Source organism: Oncorhynchus clarkii, unplaced genomic scaffold (assembly GCF_045791955.1).
Source record: "Oncorhynchus clarkii lewisi isolate Uvic-CL-2024 unplaced genomic scaffold, UVic_Ocla_1.0 unplaced_contig_14040_pilon_pilon, whole genome shotgun sequence".
Taxonomy (NCBI): Eukaryota; Metazoa; Chordata; class Actinopteri; order Salmoniformes; family Salmonidae; genus Oncorhynchus; species Oncorhynchus clarkii.
Window position 1 is genome coordinate 51,394 of NW_027261088.1, and position 16,330 is coordinate 67,723.

At 44.4% G+C, this 16,330-nt stretch overlaps 1 protein-coding gene across 3 annotated transcripts in view; it reads right to left on the bottom strand.

Moving 5' to 3' along the window:
- LOC139404711 (protein Hook homolog 3-like) overlaps positions 1 to 16,330 on the bottom strand; it is an 83,717-nt gene that overhangs the window by 36,947 nt on the left and 30,440 nt on the right. For all 3 annotated transcript variants that reach the window (XR_011633847.1, XM_071147343.1, XM_071147342.1), the window contains 6 exons: positions 13,407 to 13,608; positions 11,930 to 12,040; positions 11,133 to 11,217; positions 8,846 to 8,915; positions 3,390 to 3,530; positions 1,598 to 1,685 (listed from right to left, as the gene is read on the bottom strand). Coding sequence is in view for 2 of the 3 variants with exons in the window: in XM_071147343.1 (XP_071003444.1) it covers positions 1,598 to 1,685; positions 3,390 to 3,530; positions 8,846 to 8,915; positions 11,133 to 11,217; positions 11,930 to 12,040; positions 13,407 to 13,608 (697 nt within the window). In the remaining variant the exon portion in view is untranslated. The remainder of the gene's footprint in view (positions 1 to 1,597; positions 1,686 to 3,389; positions 3,531 to 8,845; positions 8,916 to 11,132; positions 11,218 to 11,929; positions 12,041 to 13,406; positions 13,609 to 16,330) is intronic.

Sequence of the window (16,330 nt, forward strand, 5' to 3'; positions counted from 1 at the left end):
GGATGGCTTGGAATTACGTTGCGACATATTTGATGTTGCCATATTGATTTCCAGGTTTTGATTACCGTGAAGAAAATGAAAGAGTCCTGGACATTATAATGTATTTCCGTTACATTTCTAAAAATAAAGGCCATGAATGTACAGATTAAGCAGTTAAGATTGATATCTCATGTGGTATGTCATAAGAGTGTAGCTCAGAAACAAAGCTTCTATAGAGACTAGAGGCACCCTGATTTACACCGAGACCACCAGAAGGGACTGTAGATTGAAAAGGCACTTCTTAAAAAGGGCCGTTATCTACTTCCCCAGAGTCCGATGAACTCCTGGATAACATTCATGTCTCTGCGTGCAGTTTGAAATAAGTTGCTGACTAGCACTAGAGCAATCGCTAACTAGCATTAGCACAATGACTGGAAGTCTATGGGTATCTGCTGGCATGATAGTAGATACCTATAAACTTCCAGTCATTGCGCTAACGCTAGTTAGCGTTGGCTCACAAAACTACCTCTAACTTCCTTCTTGCTGGACACAGAGACATAAAACGGTACCCACGAGTCCATCTGGGCTTCCCAATTGCGCCGTGGTCTAAGGCATCTCAGTGCTAGAGGCGTCACTACAGACCCTGGTTCAATTCCAGGCTGTACCACAACCGGGCCGTGATTGGGAGTCCCATAGAGCGGCGTACAACTGGCTCAGCGTCGTCCGGGGCAGGCCGTCATTGTAAAAAATGATTTGTTCTATAACTGACTCTGCTAGTTAAATAAAGGTTATATAAAAAATACAAATCTGACTCTGGGGAAGTAAATAAATAGGATCACTGCCAAAAATCCTGAAGTATTTAAGCACTAATATAACTATAATAGAATGAAACTATTACACATTGTCAGCGAGCAGCGAAGTAAGGCGTCTAAACTAGGACTGATCTCCAAGCTATACTTACAATCGCCTGAGTGGGGAAGCAGAATTAAAGAGAAAACAGAGACGATTTAATGCAGGACAGACACACAGAGAAGAGGAGAGGAGAGACCGAAAGAGAGAGAGAAGCATTTCAGTTAGGTCAGTCATGCAGTGAGGAGAGAAAGACAGGCCAACGGACGGACAACGGGCGTTTAACATCGTCACAAACATATCATTCCTCCTGACGATGTCATGGCGGAGAGAGAGACATGAGCCGCTATACAGATGACCTGACCTTTAGCCTCCTAACAGGATAGGCTGGCAGGACAACCAACCAATGACTTCCCAACGCTACAACATGAGTAAGACAACAAACAGCACAACACAGTGTTAGAACGTTAGTGAGAAATGACAACACATCCAGGCAGTTTACGAGTTGTTCTGACGTATGAGGACAATGAAACAGACTAGTATTGCTTTATTTTGCTGCATCAGTAAAGGTAAAAAAGCCAGGTAAGAGAACGACAACGAACCGACGTGACAACGAGAACAAGCTCTCCTCATCGGGTTCTAACGTTAACAGCCCCATAGCACGACAGGATGTTGTGGGTTCTGTCGTTTCCAGTTTGTTTAATAAGCGCTCTGACAGTTGTAAGATCAGGGAGTTAATCTGATCTGAGATCAGGTTAGTGGTACTCACATCGTCTGCTTTGGAGCCCTGTTCCTGAAGACTCCTCTGCAGCTCCTCCACCTGACTTTGACCCTCGATCAGTCTCTGGTTCACCAGTCTGGAACACACACAGTCACCATGTTTGTTTGTTTGTTTAACTACACTTGGACCAGAAGACCCCACTAGAATAGTAAACGAACAACAATTTGACCAGCTGGGGACATGTTGTTAATCCCCACAAGGTCAAATGCTGTATCTAGGGGGTTTAGGGTTAAGGTTAGAATTAGTGTTAGGGTTAGAATTAGGTTTAGGATTAAGGTTAGAATTAGGTTTAGGATTAAGGTTAGAATTAGTGTTAGGGTTAGAATTAGGTTTAGGATTAAGGTTAGAATTAGGTTTAGGATTAAGGTTAGAATTATGTTTAGGATGAAGGTTAGAATTAGGTTTAGGATTAAGGTTAGAATTAGGTTTAGGATTAAGGTTAGAATTAGGTTTAGGATTAAGGTTAGAATTAGGTTTAGGATTAAGGTTAGAATTAGTGTTGGGGTTAGAAATAGGTTTAGGATTAAGGTTAGAATTAGTGTTGGGGTTAGAATTAGGTTTAGGATTAAGGTTAGAATTAGGTTTAGGATTAAGGTTAGAATTAGTGTTGGGGTTAGAATTAGGTTTAGGATTAAGGTTAGAATTAGTGTTGGGGTTAGAATTAGGTTTAGGATTAAGGTTAGAATTAGTGTTTGGGTTAGGTTTAGGATCTAGGGTTAGTTTTAGGGTTAGGCTTAGGTTTAGGGTTTTCAGGTTAAGGTTAGGGTTAGGGTTAGGTTTAGGGTTTTCAGGTTAAGGTTAGGGTTAGGGTTAGGTTTAGGGTTTTCAGGTTAAGGTTAGGGTTAGGGTTATTGTTAAGGTTAGGGAAAATAGGATTTTGTTCTTCTATCCGCGTGGGGACCTGCAATCTACAAAGGTCGGGTTTGGGGTTTAGGAAAAATACGATTTTTAATGGAATAGAAGAACAAGCGTGTGTCTGTGTATTGTGTGTGTGTGTGTGTGTGTGTGTGTATTGTGTGTCTGTGTGGCGTGTGTCTGTATAGTGTGTAGTGTGTAGTGTATAGTGTATAGTGTATAGTGTATAGTGTGTAGTGTATAGTGTATAGTGTGTAGTGTGTAGTGTATAGAGTATAGTGTATAGTGTGTATAGTGTGTAGTGTATAGTGTGTAGTGTGTGTAGTGTATAGTGTATAGTGTGTATAGTGTGTAGTGTGTAGTGTGTAGTGTGTGTGTATATTGTGTGTCTGTGTGGCGTGTGTGTAGTGTGTAGTGTAGAGTGTATAGTGTGTGTAGTGTATAGTGTGTGTAGTGTATAGTGTATAGTGTGTATAGTGTGTAGTGTATAGTGTGTAGTGTATAGTGTGTAGTGTATAGTGTGTAGTGTATAGTGTATAGTGTGTAGTGTATAGTGTGTAGTGTGTAGTGTGCACCTGTTTTCTGTCTCCAGTTCGTTCTTCCTACTGTTAGCGTCCTCCAGTAAACTCTGCTGTGTAGTGTGTAGTGTGTAGTGTGTATAGTGTGTATAGTGTGTAGTGTATAGTGTGGAGTGTGTAGTGTGTATAGTGTGTAGTGTATAGTGTGTAGTGTATAGTGTGTAGTGTGCACCTGTTTTCTGTCTCCAGTTCGTTCTTCCTACTGTTAGCGTCCTCCAGTAAACTCTGCTGTGTAGTGTGTAGTGTGTAGTGTGTATAGTGTGTATAGTGTGTAGTGTATAGTGTGGAGTGTGTAGTGTGTATAGTGTGTAGTGTATAGTGTGTAGTGTATAGTGTGTAGTGTGCACCTGTTTTCTGTCTCCAGTTCGTTCTTCCTACTGTTAGCGTCCTCCAGTAAACTCTGCAGCAGAGCGATCTTCTCATTATCAGAACCCTCCTGGGCCAGCTTCAGCATGTTGTTTTCATGCTGCAGTCTGATCAGCTTCTCTCTGGAACAAAACACAGGGACAGATTAACATGTAGGAATGGGATTAAATCAGTTTTTCTGTTAAAACGATAAGAAAACTTCATACAATTTCAGGTGAATGAGTCCTAAAGCTATTGTGTATGACTTACAGTACCTCCCTTTCTGATGGTTAAGCACTACACCTGTGCTACCATTACCTCAATACCACCTCGTAAAGTTAAACGAATAGACTTGGACATTTTACACAAAGACTGAAAACACTCGCATCATTAGCGAAGGGAAAAGAGCAGGTGAGCCAACGAGAGAGGAGAGAGAGGAGGGGACAGGCAGAAAGAAAGAACAGTCTTGGTAATCTGTATCTGGCAATGTCTTGTCTTACATACGTCGCTAATTTATCAAAGGAGCCTAAAGTTCACCTTTTACTCCCTGGTTTTATTTAAATTACACAACTTTCCCCTAGCCTTTACAGCCTATTGTCTAGTTAGGACCTAACACGTGTAGTTAGGACCTAACACATCTAGTTAGGACCTAACACGTCTAGTTAGGACCTAACACGTGTAGTTAGGACCTAACACGTCTAGTTAGGACCTAACACGTCTAGTTAGGATAATTAGGAACCCTAATTGGTCTACACGGACAAGTTCTGGCCTGGTTTAGATCTGATCTGTCGGAAAGATATCAGTTCGTCTCGGTGGATGGTTTGTCCTCTGACAAATCAATTGTAAGTTTCAGTGTTCCTCAAGGTCCTGTTTTAGGACCACTATTGTTTTCACTATATATTCTAACTCTTGGTGATGTCATTCGGAAACACAATGTCAACATTCATTGTTGTGCAGATGAAACACAGCTGTATATTTTGATGAAACATGGTGAAGCCCCAAAATTGCCTAACCTGGAAGTGTTTCAGACATAAGGAAGTAGACAGCAGCAAATGTTTTACTTTTAAACTCTGACAAAACAGAGATGATAATTCTAGGTCCCAAGAAACAGTGATCTGCTGTTTGATCTGACAATTAATCTCGACGGTTGTACAGTCATCTCAAATGAAACTGCCCTCTGTGTTACTCTGGACCAGTATCTCTCTTTTGACAAACATTTACAAAATATTTGAAGAGCAGCTTTTTTCTTCATAACATTGTGAATAATCAGAACCTTTTAGTCTAAAAATGATGCAGAAAAATGTATCCATGCTTTTGTTACTTCTAGATTAGACTACTGCAATGCTACACTCTCCGGCTACCCGGATAAAGCACTAAATAAACTTCAGTTAGTGCTAAACACGGCTGCTAGAATCTTGACTAGATCCAAACCATCATATTACTCCAGTGCTAGCCTCCCTACACTGGCTTCCTGTCAAGGCAAGGGCTGATTTCAAGGTTTTACTGCTAACCTACAAAGCATTACATGGACTTGCTCCTACCCATCTTTCCGATTTGGTCCTGCCGTACATACCTACACGTACAAGACGCAGGCCTCCTTACTGTCCCTAGAATTTCTAAGCAAACAGCTGGAGGCATGGCTCTAAGGTACTGATAGTTGGTATTCAGCAGTCATAAAGCCTTATTTACTTTGAAGAACTACTAAAACAGGGATTTTGTCAGAAAGCAGCTCTATAGAGATGAGATGATGACTTGGAATGAAATAATAAAGTCATTAAATATAACTAAGGTAATATATTATATATATATATATAAAACGAATGTAATATATATATATATACATATATATATACATATATATATAGCTCATGTACTATATTATATATATATATATATAAAACTAATGTACTATTATATATATATATATAACTAATGTAATATAGTATGTATATATAACTAACGTACTAAATTATATATATAAAACGAATGTAATATATTATATATATAACTAATGTAATATATATATATATAACTAATGTATTATATTAAATATATATAACTAATGTACTAAATTATATATATAAAACTAATGTAATATATTATATATATATAACTAATGTAATATATATATATATAACTAATGTAATATATTAAATATATAACTAATGTAATATATTAAATATATATAACTAATGTAATATATTAAATATATATAACTAATGTAATATAACTAATGTAATATATATATATATATATATATATAACTAATGTAATATACACAACAACTGAACTATTTGATTAAAGTAAAGTCATGTGAATAAATTATGGTTAATAAGTGATCAGCAGTAATGAACAGTCACGACCATCATGGGACTTTAATTCCTTGTTTTATTCTGTGTTGTTACATCATTCAACGCACATAATTCATAGTGCATTTAATGTAAATAAAGATGTATAATTTTGAATTCAACCCGAAGCGACCTCCAAAAGCTTATTTTATTTTGATTTGCTATTATTCAGATGCTGTTTGCAGGCTGCCCAAGGTGGAACTACAGCAATGGTTTTCAAGCCTTTCCAGTGGGGAATCCTGCTTGTTTGTAGGTGACCAAATACTTATTTTCCACCATAATTTAGAAATAATATCATTAAAAATCCTACAATGTGATTTTCTGGATTTTTTTTCTCATTTTGTCTGTCATAGTTGAAGTGTACCTATGGTGAAAATTACAGGCCTCGCTCATCTTTTTAAGTGGGAGAACTTGCACAATTGGTGGCTGACTAAATACTTTTTTGCCCCACTGTAGAAAGAAACCTAGAGAGGAACCAGGCTCTGAGGGGTGGCCAGTCCTCTTCTGGCTGTACCGGGTGGAGATTATAAACCTAGAGAGGAACCAGGCTATGAGGGGTGGGCCAGTCCTCTTCTGGCTGTGCCGGGTAGAGATTATAAACCTAGAGAGGAACCAGGCTCTGAGGGGTGGCCAGTCCTCTTCTGGCTGTGCTGGGTGTTGATTATAAACCTGGAGAGGAACCAGGCTATGAGGGGTGGAGATTATAAACCGTGAGAGGAACCAGGCTCTGAGGGGTGGCCAGTCCGCTTCTGGCTGTGCTGGGTGTTGATTATAAACCTAGAGAGGAACCAGGCTATGAGGGGTGGAGATTATAAACCGTGAGAGGAACCAGGCTCTGAGGGGTGGCCAGTACGCTTCTGGCTGTGCTGGGTGTTGATTATAAACCTAGAGAGGAACCAGGCTATGAGGGGTGGCCAGTCCGCTTCTGGCTGTGCCGGGTGGAGATTACACTAACGCTAGCTGTGTTTCCAGCCACTAGACTGAGCTACGCTACACTAACGCTAGCTGTGTTTCCAGCCACTAGACTGAGCTATGCTACGCTAACGCTAGCTGTGTTTCCAGCCACTAGACTGAGCTATGCTACACTAACGCTAGCTGTGTTTCCAGCCACTAGACTGAGCTACGCTACACTAACGCTAGCTGTGTTTCCAGCCACTAGACTGAGCTATGCTACGCTAACGCTAGCTGTGTTTCCAGCCACTAGACTGAGCTATGCTACACTAACGCTAGCTGTAGTACATTAATTACCCAGCCAGGCCACTCATCAGTCTATTATAGTACATTACCCAGCCAGGCCACTCATCAGTCTATAGTACATTACCCTGCCGGGCCACTCATCAGTCTATAGTACATTACCCAGCCAGGCCACTCATCAGTCTATAGTACATTACCCAGCCAGGCCATTCATCAGTCTATAGTACATTACCCAGCCAGGCCACTCATCAGTCTATAGTACATTACCCAGCCAGGCCACTCATCAGTCTATAGTACATTACCCAGCCAGGCCACTCATCAGCCTATAGTACATTACCCTGCCAGGCCACTCATCAGTCTATATATGGTACATTACCCAGCCAGGCCACTCATCAGTCTATAGTACATTAACCAGCCAGGCCACTCATCAGTCTATAGTACATTACCCAGCCAGGCCACTCATCAGCCTATAGTACATTACCCAGCCAGGCCACTCATCAGTCTATAGTACAATACCCAGCCAGGCCACTCATCAGCCTATAGTACATTACCCTGCCAGGCCACTCATCAGTCTATAGTACATTACCCAGCCAGGCCACTCATCAGCCTATAGTACATTACCCTGCCAGGCCACTCATTAGTCTATATATAGTACATTACCCTGCCAGGCCACTCATCAGTCTATATATAGTACATTACCCAGCCAGGCCACTCATCAGTCTATAGTACATTACCCATCCAGGCCACTCATCAGTCTATAGTACATTACCCTGCCAGGCCACTCATCAGTCTATAGTACATTACCCAGCCAGGCCACTCATCAGTCTATAGTACATTACCCAGCCAGGCCACTCATCAGTCTATAGTACATTACCCAGCCAGGCCACTCATCAGTCTATAGTACATTACCCAGCCAGACCACTCAGTCTATAGTACATTACCCAGCCAGACCACTCAGTCTATAGTACATTACCCAGCCAGGCCACTCATCAGCCTTCCACAGAGCACAAAAAGAAAGGCCTTGAAGGTACACAAGGGACTAAATGATTCTAGCTGCACCAGAAACGAATCAAGTGTTGACTTAAACTTCTTGATCAATTCTTTGTGATATTCATGAATTGTACACTCTTTAGACAAAAGTATGTGGACACCCCTTCAAATTAGTAAATTTGGCTATTTCAGCCACACCTGTTGCTGACTGGTGTATAAAATCGAGCACACCGCCATGCAATCTCCATAGACAAACATTGGCAGTAGAATGGCCCGTACTGAAGAGCTCAGTGACTTTCAACGTGGCACCGTCATAGGATGCCACCTTTCCAAGTCAGTAAGTCAAATCTCTGCCCTGCTAGAGCTTCCCCGGTCAACAGTAGGCGCTGTTATTGTGAAGTGGAAACGTCTAGGAAGACCCCCACAGTAATGTTCCAACATCTAGTGGAAAGCCTTCTCAGAAGAGAGGAGGCTCTTATAGCCAGCAAAGAGGGGGGGACCAACTCCATATTAAGGCGCATGATTTTGGAATGAGATATTGGATGAGCAGGTGTCCACATACACAACGTGACCAAAAGTATCTGGCTGTGTCGAGCAGAGCGGAGAATGTCAAACCGACTAGAGGGGAAGCGGCCAGAGAAGAAGAAAAAGGTCTAATTGGTTTAGCGTATTTTAACAGAAACGGAAACAGAGAAGAAGAGAAAGATCTCATTGGTTTAGCGTATTTTAACAGAAACGGAAACAGAGAAGAAGAGAAAGGTCTAATTGGTTTAGCGTATTTTAACGGAAACGGAAACAGAGTACTAATCTTTGAAATGTTTAGAAAGTATGACAGCAGATAACACATCAGTGTGATGTGGGGTAGTTCAACACAACAGAAAAATGCTAGATTTCTGGGGACTGTCTGGTGACTCAACAAATCATACCGGATCTCTGGGGTGACGATCTCTGCAGCCAGCGAATCAGAGCCCTCGTTACTGTCCAGTGGAACCATGCCTGGAGAAACACAAAGACGTTATGTTAGACACAATCACATGCTTAGACTGGAGGCAATGCAGGGACATGAACATACTAAGCCAAAGACGTCACTACTAAGAGTAGCAACAGCCCTACGAGTAACAGCAGCCCTACGAGTAGAAACAGCCCTACGAGCAACAACAGCCCTACGAGCAGCAACAGCCCTACGAGTAGCAACAGCCCTACGAGTAGCAACAGCCCTACGAGTAGCAACAGCCCTACGAGTAGAAACAGCCCAACGAGTAGAAACAGCCCTACGGGTAGAAACAGCCCTACCAGCAACAGCCCTACGAGTAGCAACAGCCCTACGAGCAGCAACAGCCCTACGAGCAGCAACAGCCCTACGAGCAACAACAGCCCTACGAGCAACAACAGTCCTACGAGTAGAAACAGCCCTACGAGTAGAAACAGCCCAACGAGTAGCAACAGCCCTACGAGTAGAAACAGCCCTACAAGTAACAGCCCTAATAGTAGCAACAGCCCTACGAGTAGAAACAGCCCTAATAGTAGCAACAGCCCTACGAGTAGCAACAGCCCTACGAGCAGTTACAGCCCTACTAGTAGAAACAGCCCAACGAGTAGAAACAGCACTACGAGTAGAAACAACCCAACAAGTAGAAACAACCCAACGAGTAGCAACAACCCTACGAGTAGAAACAGCCCTACGAGCAGCAACAGCCCTACGATTAGAAACGGCCCTACGAGTAGCCCTACGAGTGGAAAGAGTAGAAACAGCCCTACGAGCAGCAACAGCCCTACGGGCAGCAACAGCCCTACGAGCAGCAACAGCCCTACGAGCAGCAACAGCCCTACGAGCAGCAACAGCCCTACGAGCAGAAACAGCCCTACGAGCAGAAACAGCCCTACGAGTAGAAACAGCCCTACGAGTAGCCCTACGAGTAGAAACAGCCCTACGAGTAGAAACAGCACTACGAGCAGAAATATCCCTACGAGTAGAAACAGCCCTAATAGTAGAAACAGCCCTAATAGTAGAAACAGCCCTACGAGTAGAAACAGCCCTAATAGTAGAAACAGCCCTAATAGTAGAAACAGCCCTACAAGTAGCCCTAATACTAGAAACAGCCCTAATAGTAGAAACAGCCCTAATAGTAGCAACAGCCCTAATACTAGAAACAGCCCTAATAGTAGAAACAACCCTAATAGTAGAAACAGCCCTAATAGTAGAAACAGCCCTAATAGTAGAAACAGCCCTAATAGTAGCAACAGCCCTAATAGTAGAAACAGCCCTAATAGTAGAAACAGCCCTAATACTAGAAACAGCCCTAGAAACAGCCCTAATACTAGAAACAGCCCTAATACTAGAAACAGCCCTACGAGTAGAAACAGCCCTACGAGTAGAAACAGCCCTAATAGTAGAAACAGCCCTACGAGTAGAAACAGCCCTAATAGTAGAAACAGCCCTAATAGTAGAAACAGCCCTACGAGTAGAAACAGCCCTACGAGTAGAAACAGCCCTAATAGTAGAAACAGCCCTAATAGTAGAAACAGCCCTAATAGTAGAAACAGCCCTAATAGTAGAAACAGCCCTAACAGTAGAAACAGCCCTAATAGTAGAAACAGCCCTAATACTAGCAACAGCCCTAATAGTAGAAACAGCCCTAATAGTAGAAACAGCCCTAATAGTAGAAACAGCCCTACGAGTAGAAACAGCCCTACGAGTAGAAACAGCCCTACGAGTAGAAACAGCCCTACGAGTAGAAACAGCCCTACGAGTAGAAACAGCCTTAATAGTAGAAACAGCCCTAATAGTAGAAACAGCCTTAATAGTAAAAACAGCCTTAATAGTAGAAACAGCCCTACGAGTAGAAACAACCCTACGAGTAGAAACAGCCCTAATAGAAGAAACAGCCCTAATAGTAGAAACAGCCCTAATAGTAGAAACGGCCCTAATAGTAGAAACAGCCCTAATAGTAGCAACAGCCCTACGAGTAGAAACAGCCCTACGAGTAGAAACAACCCTACGAGTAGAAACAGCCCTACGAGTAGAAACAACCCTACGAGTAGAAACAACCCTACGAGTAGAAACAGCCTTAATAGTAGAAACAGCCCTACGAGTAGAAACAGCCCTAACCTGTTACCATCCTTTAGTAACACACTGTCCAGGTCCGACAACATGGGAGACACATGAGGGATAAACAGATCAACGATGGGAGAGCAGGAGTGTCTGACTGTTACCTGTAGACAGTTGTCCTTCCTGAGCCTCAACAAAACGCAGCTCCTCAATGGTCTCCTTTAGGGAGTCTCTCTCTGACCTCATTCGCTGGAGGGGGGGGATGGATAGATAGATAGATAGATAGAGAGAGAGAGTACTGTAAAGTCAATGTTGACCTGTAGTCTGTACAGTACTATAAAGTCAATGTTGACCTGTAGTCTGTACAGTACTGTAAAGTCAAAGTTGACCTGTAGTTCTGTACAGTACTGTAAAGTCAATGTTAACCTGTAGTTCTATACAGTACTGTGAAGTCACTGTTTATCTGTAGTTCTGTAACTATAGTAGTACTGAAGTACAGTACTGTAAAGTTAAAGTTGACCTGTAGTTCTGTACAGTACTGTAAAGTCAATGTTAACCTGTAGTTCTGTACAGTACTGTGAAGTCACTGTTTATCTGTAGTTCTGTAACTATAGTAGTACTGAAGTACAGTACTGTAAAGTGAAAGTCAACCTGTAGTTCTGTACAGTACTGTAAAGTGAAAGTCAACCTGTAGTTCTGTACAGTACTGTAAAGTTAAAGTCTACCTGTAATTCTGTCCAGTACTGTAAAGTGAAAGTCTACCTGTAGTTCTGTACAGTACTGTAAAGTGAAAGTCAACCTGTAGTTCTGTACAGTACTGTAAAGTGAAAGTCAACCTGTAGTTCTGTACAGTACTGTAAAGTTAAAGTCTACCTGTAATTCTGTCCAGTACTGTAAAGTGAAAGTCTACCTGTAGTTCTGTACAGTACTGTAAAGTGAAATGAACCATTGTAACACCTACATCCTTTTCTTTCTGGAGAGAGTCCACCTTCTCCTTGAGTCTCTTGTATTCAAACTCCATCTTGTCTGTCTTTTTAGACTCCTCAGACAGCTTGTTCTGCAGCTCTACCACCTGGGGACAACAAGGACAGTATGTTAACCTGTCTCTCTGTGTGTGTGTAGTGGTGTTCGGTCTCTATCCATACCGGTCTCTATGTGTGTTTGTAGTGGTGTTCAGTCTCTATCGATACCAGTCTCTCTGTGTGTTTGTAGTGGTGTGTAGTGGTGTTCGGTCTCTATCCATACCTGTCTCTCTGTGTGTTTGTAGTGGTGTGTAGTGGTGTTCGGTCTCTATCCATACCTGTCTCTCTGTGTGTTTGTAGTGGTGTTCGGTCTCTATCCATACCTGTCTCTCTGTGTGTTTGTAGTGGTGTTCAGTCTCTATCCATACCTGTCTCTCTATGTGTGTGTAGTGGTGTTCGGTCTCTATCCATACCTGTCTCTCTATGTGTGTGTAGTGGTGTTCGGTCTCTATCCATACCTGTCTCTCTGTGTGTTTGTAGTGGTGTGTAGTGGTGTTCAGTCTCTATCCATACCTGTCTCTCTGTGTGTTTGTAGTGGTGTTCAGTCTCTATCCATACCTGTCTCTCTATGTGTGTGTAGTGGTGTTCGGTCTCTATCCATACCTGTCTCTCTATGTGTGTGTAGTGGTGTTCGGTCTCTATCCATACCTGTCTCTCTGTGTGTTTGTAGTGGTGTGTAGTGGTGTTCAGTCTCTATCCATACCTGTCTCTCTATGTGTGTGTAGTGGTGTTTGGTCTCTATCCATACCTGTCTCTCTGTGTGTTTGTAGTGGTGTGTAGTGGTGTTCAGTCTCTATCCATACCTGTCTCTCTGTGTGTTTGTAGTGGTGTGTAGTGGTGTTCAGTCTCTATCCATACCTGTCTCTCTATGTGTGTGTAGTGGTGTTCAGTCTCTATCCATACCTGTCTCTCTATGTGTGTGTAGTGGTGTTCGGTCTCTATCCATACCTGTCTCTCTGTGTGTTTGTAGTGGTGTTCAGTCTCTATCCATACCTGTCTCTCTGTGTGTTTGTAGTTGTGTGTAGTGGTGTTCAGTCTCTATCCATACCTGTCTCTCTGTGTGTTTGTAGTGGTGTGTAGTGGTGTTCAGTCTCTATCCATACCTGTCTCTCTGTGTGTGTAGTGGTGTTCGGTCTCTATCCATACCAGTCTCTCTCTGTGTGTTTGTAGTGGGGTTCGGTCTCTATCCATACCTGTCTCTCTGTGTGTGTAGTGGTGTTCAGTCTCTATCCATACCAGTCTCTCTCTGTGTGTTTGTAGTGGGGTTCGGTCTCTATCCATACCTGTCTCTCTGTGTGTGTAGTGGTGTTCAGTCTCTATCCATACCAGTCTCTCTCTGTGTGTTTGTAGTGGGGTTCGGTCTCTATCCATACCGGTCTCTCTGTGTGTGTAGTGGTGTTCAGTCTCTATCCATACCTGTCTCTTGTAGGACTCCAGCTGTCCTCTCGTGGTGTTGGCCTTGCGTACTTCTTCCTCCAGACTGACAGTGTTCTGCATGTACAGAGTGTTCTTCTCCTCCAACAGCTTGACCTGTCTCCTCAGATCTCCCAGGTCCTCCAGCTTCTTCTTATACGACTCCACCATGACCTCCAGCTTGGACACCTTGTCTGACGAGTGTCTGTGTGACACAAACACAAGCTAAGGGTTAGTGTCTATACCAGACGTTGTAGTGTCGCCAGTGGGCTGACAACTATGTCGATGGCAGGCCACTGGTGAACCACAACATGCTTGCTAGCTGGGTCAACTCATTCTTGAGCGTTACCTTGCTTGGGGTCAATTCCAAATTAAAACTGAAATTCCAATTGGATTGACCCCAAGCATGAAAAACAGAGGAACAGTTGTGGTGTAGAGGGGTTAGAGGTCAGGGTTAGGGTGTAGAGGGTAGGGTGTAGGGGTTAGGGTGTAGAGGGTAGGGTGTAGGGGTTAGAGGTCAGGGTTAGGGTTAGGGTTAGGGTCAGGGTTAGGGTGTAGGAGGGTTGGATTGACCCCAACCATGAAAAACAGAGGAACAGTCGTGTTAGAACGTTCATCAAGTCCCTTCAGTGACTGGGCCTCGTCAGTCAGGGTTAGAGGTTGGGGTGTACGGGGGTTAGGGGTTAGGGTGTAGGGGGGTTAGGGTGTAGAGGGTAGGGTGTAGAGGTTAGGGTGTAGGGGGGTTAGAGGTTAGGGGTTAGGGTGTAGGGGGGTTAGGGTGTAGGGGTTAGGGTGTAGAGGTTAGGGTGTAGGGGGGTTAGAGGTTAGGGTGTAGGGGTTAGGGTGTAGGGGGGTTAGGGTGTAGGGGGGTTAGAGGTTAGAGGTTAGGGGGGTTAGGGTGTAGGGGTTAGGGTGTAGGGGTTAGAGGTTAGAATGTAGGGGGTAGGGTGTAGGGGTTAGATGTTAGAATGTAGGGGGTAGGGTGTAGGGGTTAGGGTGTAGGGATTAGGGTGTAGGAGGGTTAGAGGTTAGGGTGTAGGGGTTAGGGTGTAGGGGTTAGGGTGTAGGGGTTAGGGTGTAGGGGTTAGGGTGTAGTGGGGTTAGGGTGTAGGGGTTAGTGTGTAGGGGGGTTAGGGTGTAGGGGTTATGGTGTAGAGGTTAGGGTGTAGGGGGTAGGGTGTAGGGGTTAAGGTGTAGGGGTTAGGGTGTAGGGGTTATGGTGTAGAGGTTAGGGTGTAGGGGGGTTAGGGTGTAGGGGTTATGGCGTAGGGGGGTTAGGGTGTAGGGGTTAGAGGTCAGGGTTAGGGTTAGGGTTAGGGTCAGGGTTAGGGTGTAGGAGGGTTGGATTGACCCCAACCATGAAAAACAGAGGAACAGTCGTGTTAGAACGTTCATCAAGTCCCTTCAGTGACTGGGCCTTGTCAGTCAGGGTTAGAGGTTGGGGTGTAGGGGGGTTAGGGGTTAGGGTGTAGGGGGGTTAGGGTGTAGAGGGTAGGGTGTAGAGGTTAGGGTGTAGGGCGGTTAGAGGTTAGGGGTTAGGGTGTAGGGTTAGAGGTTGGGGTGTAGGGGGGTTAGGGGTTAGGGTGTAGGAGGGTTAGGGTGTAGGGGGGTTAGAGGTTAGAGGTTAGGGGTTAGGGGGGTTAGGGTGTAGGGGTTAGGGTGTAGGGGTTAGGGTGTAGGGGTTAGAGGTTAGAATGTAGGGGGTAGGGTGTAGGGGTTAGATGTTAGAACGTAGAGGTTAGGGTGTAGGGATTAGGGTGTAGGAGGGTTAGAGGTTAGGGTGTAGGGGTTAGGGTGTAGGGGTTAGGGTGTAGGGGTTAATGTGTAGGGGTTAGAATGTAGGGGGTAGGGTGTAGGGGTTATGGTGTAGGGGTTAGGGTGTAGGGGTTAGGGTGTAGGTGGGTTAGAGGTTAGAATGTAGGGGGTAGGGGTTAGGGTGTAGGTGGGTTAGAGGTTAGAATGTAGGGGTAGGGTGTAGGGGTTAGGGTGTAGGTGGGTTAGAGGTTAGAATGTAGGGGTAGGGTGTAGGGGTTAGGGTGTAGGTGGGTTAGAGGTTAGAATGTAGGGTGTAGGGGTTAGGGTGTAGGGGGGTTAGGGTGTAGGGGTTAGGGTGTAGGGGTTAGGGTGTAGGGGGGTTAGGGTGTAGAGGTTAGAGTGTAGAGGTTAGGGTGTAGGGGGGTTAGGGTGTAGGGGTTAGGGTGTAGGGGTTAGGGTGTAGAGGTTAGGGTGTAGAGGTTAGGGTGTAGGGGGTAGGGTGTAGGGGGTAGGGTGTAGGGGGTAGGGTGTAGGGGGTAGGGTGTAGGGGTTAGGGTATAGAGGTTAGGGTGTAGGGGTTAGGGTATAGAGGTTAGGGTGTAGGGGTTAGAGTGTAGAGGTTAGGGTGTAGGGAGGTTAGGGTGTAGGGGGGTTAGGGTGTAGAGGGTAGGGTGTAGAGGTTAGGGTGTAGGGCGGTTAGAGGTTAGGGGTTAGGGTGTAGGGTGGTTAGGGTGTAGAGGTTAGGGGTTAGGGTGTAGGGTGGTTAGGGGTTAGAGGTCAGGGTTAGGGTGTAGGGGGGTTAGAGGTTAGGGTGTAGGAGGGTTGGATTGACCCCAACCATGAAAAACAGAGGAACAGTCGTGTTAGAACGTTCATCAAGTCGGGGGGTTAGGGGGGTTAGAGGTTAGGGGTTAGGGTGTAGGGGGGTTAGGGTGTAGGGGTTAGGGTGTAGAGGTTAGGGTGTAGGGGGGTTAGGGTGTAGGGGTTAGGGTGTAGGGGGGTTAGGGTGTAGGGGGGTTAGAGGTTAGGGTGTAGGGGTTAGGGTGTAGGGGTTAGGGTGTAGGGGTTAGGGTGTAGGGGTTAAGGTGTAGGGGTTAAGGTGTAGGGGTTAGGGTGTAGGGGTTATGGTGTAGGGGTTAGGGTGTAGGGGTTAGGGTGTAGGTGGGTTAGAG